The sequence below is a fragment of the Excalfactoria chinensis genome, chromosome 2 (genome assembly GCF_039878825.1).
Source record: "Excalfactoria chinensis isolate bCotChi1 chromosome 2, bCotChi1.hap2, whole genome shotgun sequence".
NCBI lineage: Eukaryota > Metazoa > Chordata > Aves > Galliformes > Phasianidae > Excalfactoria > Excalfactoria chinensis.
Window position 1 is genome coordinate 84,719,535 of NC_092826.1, and position 7,967 is coordinate 84,727,501.

General features: G+C 51.8%; 1 protein-coding gene across 1 annotated transcript; it reads right to left on the reverse strand.

The window, feature by feature from the left end:
* Positions 1–3,981: 3,981 nt before the first annotated feature.
* On the reverse strand, positions 3,982–6,401 carry NHLRC1 (NHL repeat containing E3 ubiquitin protein ligase 1). Its single transcript, XM_072329080.1, has one exon. The coding sequence runs from the start codon at positions 6,301–6,303 to the stop codon at positions 5,158–5,160; it is 1,146 nt and encodes a 381-aa protein (XP_072185181.1). The 5' UTR covers positions 6,304–6,401; the 3' UTR covers positions 3,982–5,157.
* Between the last annotated feature and the right edge of the window lie 1,566 nt (positions 6,402–7,967).

Genomic DNA, 7,967 nt, shown 5'->3' on the forward strand with positions numbered 1-7,967 from the left:
CCGGCAGTGGATCCCGAGGAGCCCATGGAGGTTGAGCCCCCCCAGTATGCCTCCAGCCCCAGCACGAGCCCCTGTGGAGTGCAGGGCATGGGGCTCCTCATCCCCCATCCTGCAGTGGATCCCGAGGAGCCCATGGAGGTGGAGCCCCCCCAATATGCCTCGAGCCCCAGCACGAGCCCCTGTGGAGTGCAGGGCATGGGGCTCCTCATCCCCCATCCTGCAGTGGATCCCGAGGAGCCCATGGAGGTGGACTCCGATCAGTTTGCCTCCAGTCCCAGCAGGACCTGCTGGGGAGTAAATGGCATGGGGCTCCTCATCCCCCATCCTGCAGTGGATGCCGTGGTGCCCATGGACATGTCGTGAGGCCCAGGCATGCCGGACATGGACAAAACGACGGGATGCACAGCTGCCACCACCAAACAAGCAGCTTCGGGAACCACAGCTCCAGCCACCGCTCAGAACACCACCTGAGACACGGACACGACCACCGATCAGACGGCCATGACAGCCACAGCTCCAGCCACCCATCCGACTGCTGCGGGAGACACGGCCATGGCCACCGAGAAGACAATAACATCTAACCAAATACTTTCCCCTCCCCTGAGAACAGGAAAAGGCCAACACGTTCCTGTTCTTAAGAAAATAAACTCCCCCCCTTCACCCTAGCTGAGGTTTTCTGCATCTATTTCTTTGGGTAGTCTGGGGAGGTGCGGGGGGCAGATGGGCGTGACCTTTCCCTGGCGTGCCAATGCAACAATTTGATTGTAGACCAACGTTTGGCAGGTGATTCAGCTTAGCGACTGACAAACCCATGTTCTCCTCCAGTGCCTGACTGCAAAAAAGAGCACAGTCCTGCGGGTCTTTCTGTGAAAGTGCAGCTATGAAAGAAAAAGCAGACCACAGATTTCTGCTGAATTTGGTTTCACAGATGTTCCCTCCAGCAACGGCTCTGGAGTATCTACCGCCATGCCAAACACAGGCTCACAGACCACAGGGTAGGTTAGGTTGCAAGAGAGCCAAGGTGCTCGTCCAGCCCAACCTCGAGCTCATAAAGCGCAGTCAGCTATGAACCTGTGGGTTTCCAAAAACCCCTCCAACTCTTTGAGCTTACATCCTTAAGGCCATTTGCAACTAGAAAGCTTTTACAAACAATTACTTGCTTTCCCCTCTGTTTAAATACGAGGGTGTTGACCTAAAAAGGACCCAACAGGGGCACCACAATGGAGGAGGAACCCGTCATAGAAGTGCAGACGAGCAGGCAGCGTCCAAAGGGGAGTTCCAAAGATGCCGAAGGATCCAGAGGACAAGGCCTATGAGGAGCGGCTGAGGTCCCTTGCCTTGTTCAGCCCAGAGCAGAGGAGGCTGAGGGGAGGCCTCACGGCAGCCTGCAGCTCCTCACAAGTAGAGCGGAGGGTCAGCGCTGAGCTCTGCTCTCTGGTGGCAGGGACAGGACCCCAGGGAACGACATGGGGCTGCGTCAGGGGACATTTGGCCTGGGCATCAGGGAAAGGTTCATCACGGACAGGGTGGTCGGGCTCTGTGACAGACTCCCAGGGCAGTGGTCACGGGCCCAGGCTCTTCCCTATCTTCCTCCGTGACGCTGACAGTGGGGTTGAGAGCACCCTCAGCAAGTCTGCTGATGACACCAGGCTGTGGGGTGCAACCGTTGCACCAAAGGGATGGGATGCCTTCCAGAGGGACCAAGAAGTAAAGAAAAACCTACCATTGTGTCCTAGTCTTGGCAAATGCATTCTTCAGTATTCCAATTGCTGAAGAATTGCAAGACCAGTTTGCATTTACATAGAGAGGTAGGCAATGGACCTTCCAGGTCCTGCCACAGGGATATGTGTGTTCACCAATACATCACCATATACCAGTGGTATGTGACCTGGCTAATTGGGAAAAACCTAATAATGTTACCTTGTATCATTATTATGATAATCTCCTGTTGACAACTGACTCACTGGAGACAGTAGGACAGGTGGCAGATTCATTGGCTAACTTTCTGCAAGAAAGAGGACAGGTTATAAACTCTTAGAACGTGGAAGTTCTGGGCCTGTCTGTGAAATTCCTGGGTTTAGTCTGCTCAGGAAAGACCGAAGTACTACCCAGTGCTGTAATAGGTATGGTTCTGGCAGTCCCTACAACACCAAAGCAGCTGCAGGAGTTCTTAGGTATATTGGGATATTGGTGTTCTTTATACCTCATTTAGTGCAGTGGCTGAGACCGTTATACAAATTCACAAAAAAGGGGCAGCTATGGGACAGGGGGAGAATGGAATACGAGACTTCCCAACAGGCAAAACTAGCTGTTAAATACACACAGGCATTGGGTATATTTGGTCCTACCCTCCTAGCCAAGTTGGATGTTCATGTCACTCAGGATGGCTTTGGCTGGGGCCCGTAGCAATGCCAGAGTTCTGTTTGGACCCCCATTGGGTTCTGGTCTTGGGTCTGGAATAGAGCAGAAGAAAGATACACTATGATTGAAAAACAGTTATTGGCTGCCTATTCCACTACAGGTGGTGGAGCCAAAAACCCAAACAGCTGAGGTCATAGTTAAGACCACCCTGCCAATCCAGGGGTGGGATCTGACTCACCTTCCTAAGACAGGGGTGGCCCAAGCACAAACGGTGGCACAATGGGTCACCTATCTCAGCCAGAGGAGTCTGTCTTCATCACCGCTGAAAGAAGAACTTCAAAGACCTTAGACACAGAGATGTATCACAGGGATGCACTGAAAGAAACATCGGCCGCTTCACCAGAGAAGAGTCCTGTTCAGCAGGGGAAATATCCCATTCCCAAAGATGCCTGGTATATGGATGGGTCCAGCAAAGGCAATTCAAGTATGTGGAGAGAAGTAGCATACCATCCCTCCACTGAAACAATCTGGTTAGAAGAGGGGAGTGGCCAGAGCACCCAGTGGGCAGAACTGTGAGCCATGTGGATGGTTAAAACCAAGGAACCTGGTGATGGTATCTTGAATATCTGCACGGATAGTTGGGCTGTGTACTGGGGGCTCACTCTTTGGGGTTGCACAGTGGGCCACCCAGGAATGGACTATCCACATCTGACCAGTCTGGGGCAGAGATATGTGGTTAGACATATGGAATACAGGTCAACACAAGACTGTACAGTCACAGGGAAATGACGAATCGGACACACTGGCCTGAGTTCGATGGATTGATGATTCACCATCTGAGAACACTGTCCGTTGGTTACATCAGAAGCTGCAGAATGTTGGACAAAAAACAATGTGGGCAGCTACTAAAGTATGGGGGCTGTTCATATAACTATCCAACATCATTCAGGCATGCCAAGACTGTGACACTTGCTCCGAGATGAGATAGAGATCATTGCCCAGAACAACAGCCCACCTTGTAAGACAGTCACGCAATCCTTTCCAGAAACAGCAGGATGATTACAATGGGCCCCTCCCTTGGTCTGAGAGGGTGAGATATGTCCTGACCTGCATCAACACCACAAGTGGGCAGATAAAGGCCTCTCCAGTGCCAAGAGCAAACCCTGCATATCACAGAATCATAGAATAGCCTGGGTTGAAAAGGACCACAGTGATCATCCAGTTTCAATTGCCCTGCTATGTGCAGGGTTGTCAACCACTACACCTGGCTGCCCAGAGCCACATTCAGCCTGGCCAGGGATGGTGCCTCCACAAACCAAGTTGATGGCCTGCTTTTTTCTTTCATAGCTGCACTTTCACAGAAAGACCCGCAGGACTGTGCTCTTTTTTGCCGTCAGGCACTGGAGGAGAACACGGGTTTGTCAGTCGCTAGGCTGAATCACCTGCCAAACGTTGGTCTACAATCAAATTGTTGCATTGGCACGCCAGGGAAAGGTCACGCTCATCTGCCCCCTGCACTTCTCCAGACTACCCAAAGAAATAGATGCAGAAACCCTCAGCTAGGGTATAGGGGGGAGTTTATTTTCTTAAGAACAGGAACGTGTTGGCCTTTTCCTGTTCTCAGGAGCGTGAAAACAGTTTGGTTAGACACTGATGGATCCCACTTTCATTTGTTCTTATTCATATTTTGATGGATCCAACTCCATGGTTATTTGACCTCCAGCCCACTTTTCAATTAAGCTTTACAAATAGCTGTATTTAATATACTCGTTTGCTCTGCTTTTATAAATGTGAACATAAGATATATTAATACATGAGAGTTTTAATACATCGTTTGATTTTGAGGGCCAAAATTGCTCCAGTTTTAAATAATTGGTACATGTTATTCATACAGTATTACAAGTAGTTACTGAATGGCCAAGAAGTCAGAGCAAAAGCCAAATGAAAAGTTAACCAACAGGAAGACTACACATGAATTTGAAATGGCTTTAGATAATATGCATGCTTTCAGTCACTAAATATACCTTCATAAAAGTTTTATGCTAATCTATTTGTCTCCACCACACAAGACACTATATATGTAACTCCCTTTTAGTGCTGCACCACCGAAGTACTTAGTTTAGAAGCACTTGAATTCCTAGAATGCAGCAGTGACTTCTAGTAGGTGTGCTATTTTGTTCTAAACTTACATGGATTTCTGTGGTGTAATAAGGCAACAGAACTCACATCCACAGCAAAACTGTTTTCAAGAGTTGCTAAGCTGCTATCTGCTATCAGCAAAATACTTTTTGTAGGCTAGGAAAAGGCAAGGCTCTCACCCCCTTGCCCTTATTACTCCCCTCCAACATTATGTGGGAAGTGTTAAGTGTTTCAGTAAAATGCTGAAGAGGTGGGTAAGAAATGCATACAAAGAAGGGCATTTCCTCAGTAAGGAGAAGAAAACAGAAAGGCTTTGAGCATCTATTTGCTTCACATAAATCACTAAATGCTGATAGCTCATGTATTACAATTGATCATGGCTAGATCAATTGGACTTGAGCTGAAGCTGCCATTTCTCCTCGCTTGCTTGGTTCGCCGCTGACTTCGGTCTGCAGCAGCCACATTGTCTCCTGTGGCTATATGTGGGATCTGGTGTACACTTTGTGGGAAGTACTGTCCTTTGGCCTAAGGGTGATCTCACTTCACGCAAAGCCCAGGGAATAATACTTCCTCCCTGCGTGCCTCTGAACACAAGTACTGCACACACTTTGTAGCCAAAAGCAGCTCAAACCAATAGCTGAACACATCTAAGCCCACTCAGGCAGAGCTATATATTTTTACTGAATGATCACCGCTGTCTAAAACAACGAGGGAGTTGTTTGCCGTGTAAGTTAGTCCTACGGGATAAGAAAGCCCATGGCTAACTAGAGGGTTAAAGATGGGAAACTCCTCAGGTTTCCCCAGGCATATCACAGCCTGACTGCAGACATCGGTTACGACGATGCAACCCTCTTTGTCAAAGGCCACAGCTGTGGTATATATTTTGGAGGGGAAAACGAGGTTCAGCCCAAAGCTATCCATCTGGCCAATGAGAGTCATGTCCGCACTGAATATCTTCACTCGGGTGCTGCAGCTGCTCGGTCCTTTAGTATTCAGGTGCTCTATCACCGCAACAGCACCCGAGCTCGGGCAGACCGCCACCCCTCTGGGGCACGTTAACTTGGACCGGACCAGCTGGCACTTCTTCAGCTTCCCCCTGCCAAAGTCGGCTGTCAGGCGGTACAGAGCTCCAGCCTCGGCGTCCGTCACCATCACGTCGCACTCGGGGGTGGCACCCAGGCCCCACGGCAGGCAGAAGCCTTCGCGCACAGCCAGAGTCCCCCTTCCATCAAAGTCGAAGGCCTTCACCGAGCGGTCCCCGCCGTCGGTGACCACCACGTTCCCGTCTGCCGTGACCGCCACACCCAGCGGGTACTTGATGTCGTTGTCCGCGTCCCCCCGCTCCCCGAACCGCTGCAGGCAGGACCCGCTCGGCCCGAAGACGTGGATCCTCTTTTTGCCGTCGTGGGCCACGGCCAGGCGCCCCGACCTCCGGCACGCCGCCACCCCCGTGGGGTTCAGCAGCGACCCCCAGCCGCCCAGCGACAGCTGCAGCCGCGGCGGGGCCGCGCCGCCGGCCGCCCTCCCGAGGGCCGAGGGGCTGAGGCCGCCGGGGCCCAGCAGCTCCAACAGCTGCAGCAGCGGCAGGCAGTCGCTGGTCTCGCCGAGGACGCAGGGCCGCCGGCAGAAGGGGCACTCCAAGCGCCGCCGCTCGGGGCCGCCCAGCGCCTCCACGCAGCCGCGGCACAGGACGTGGCCGCACGGCAGGTTACGCGGCCGCCGCTGCCCGTCAGGGCCGTATCGCTCGAAACACACCCGGCACTCCACCAGGCCCAGCTCCGCCTCGTCCGCCGCCTCCGCCATCCCCGCCGCAACCAGGCGGGACTCAGCGGGCCGGCGGCTGCCCCCTGCGGGCCGGCTGCGGCGGTGCGGCCCGGAGCCCGGGGACAGGGCCCGGAGCTTCCCCCCCCGCCTGCCGCCGCCGTGCTTCGGAAGACCGCGCTCGGCGGTTCCGTGCCGCCGCAGAGCGGGGCCTTGCTCAGGCCTCCAGTCTCCAAGTCGCCGTAACGTTGCTGTTGCTATTCGTGCCCTGTATCGGGGCAAAGAAGTGGTCGCAATTGCACACGATTTCTTTTGCTGTTCTGAGCAATGACCAATGGCTGCTTTTACCACTGATGGCTACACTCAGCTCTATCATAAGTCCACAAACTCTAGATAAGCCCTAGTAGCTGTCGCACCTAGAAAAAATCTGGATAGAAAGAGTGGAGGCACTTTAACCAGGGAGGCACTTAAACTTCTTCACTGTCCAGAAGTGACAGTTGACCAGATGACCAGTTCTCAGATCACTCTATCTCACTGAGACAAGAAGGTAACGCCTCTTTTCTGTTCAGTTCTTAAAGCAGCAGCAGCCCTCAGCAGCTATGAGCAATACTGAGAATTATAATGGAGATTTCTGCTGGTGCTGCACCCCCAGTACAGCGCTCACTGTTGGGCCCCTTGCTACAAGACAGACAGTGAGGCCCTGCAGGTGTCCAAAGGAGGGCAATGAATCTGTGAGGGGTCTGGCACACAAGTCTTACGGAAGTGGTTGAAGGAACAGGGGTGGTTTAGACTGGAGAAGTGGAAGCTCAGTGGATACCTCACTGCTCTCTACAACTACCAGAAAGGAGGTTGTAGCAAGGCAGAGGCAGGTATCTTCTGGGTAACTAGTGATAGGATGAGAGGGAATGGCCTCAAGTTATGCCAGAGGAGGTTCAGGTTGGATGTTAGGAAAAAGGCTTTCTTCTCAGAAAAGGGGCAAGGCACTGGAACAGGCTGCCCAGGGAGGTGGTGGAGTCATCAGCCCTGCAGGATTTCAAGAAGAGGGTAGATGTGGCACTGAGGGACATGGTTTAGTGGGCATGGGTGGTGAGTTAGTGGTTGGACTTTGTGATCTTTGTGGTCTTTTCCAACCTTAATGGTTCTATGAAAGCATCAGAACCTGCAGTCATCAGTCGCAGAGACTCACAGCTCTTGGACGACAACATCAAAAATTCACATGGCTTTTCCTCTTGTGCTAGTCTTACTGTCAGTACACCACACTGTAATCATACAAGTGTAACTGTAACAGGGATGGGGAACAGCAGACTGTGTCAGCTTCCCACTTATCTTCCCCAGTTGCCCTTGTTGGCACCACAAAAAGCAGCATTTAAACCTGAGCCACCATGACACTGTGCTCACAAGCTTCCCTTGGACAGACCTGCAAACTCCATGCAGTCAGCAGCTGCTGGCAGCCACAGAGAAGTTAGTTATTTTTTCTTTAATTTCTAACTACATGAGCTGATAAATAGAAGGAAAACGTACACTTATTTATACATGGACTTTAAGAAAAGCTATGCACAGCTGTAGGCAGGGAAGTCAGCTGTGAAGTCAGAGCTGATTCTGAAAGCAAAATCATCCAGACAAAAATGTTCCACAGGCATTTTTTGTACCCTGAAGCCTGTTTTAAGAGTGCCCCCAAACATGTAAAACATGAGACAAACGTAAAA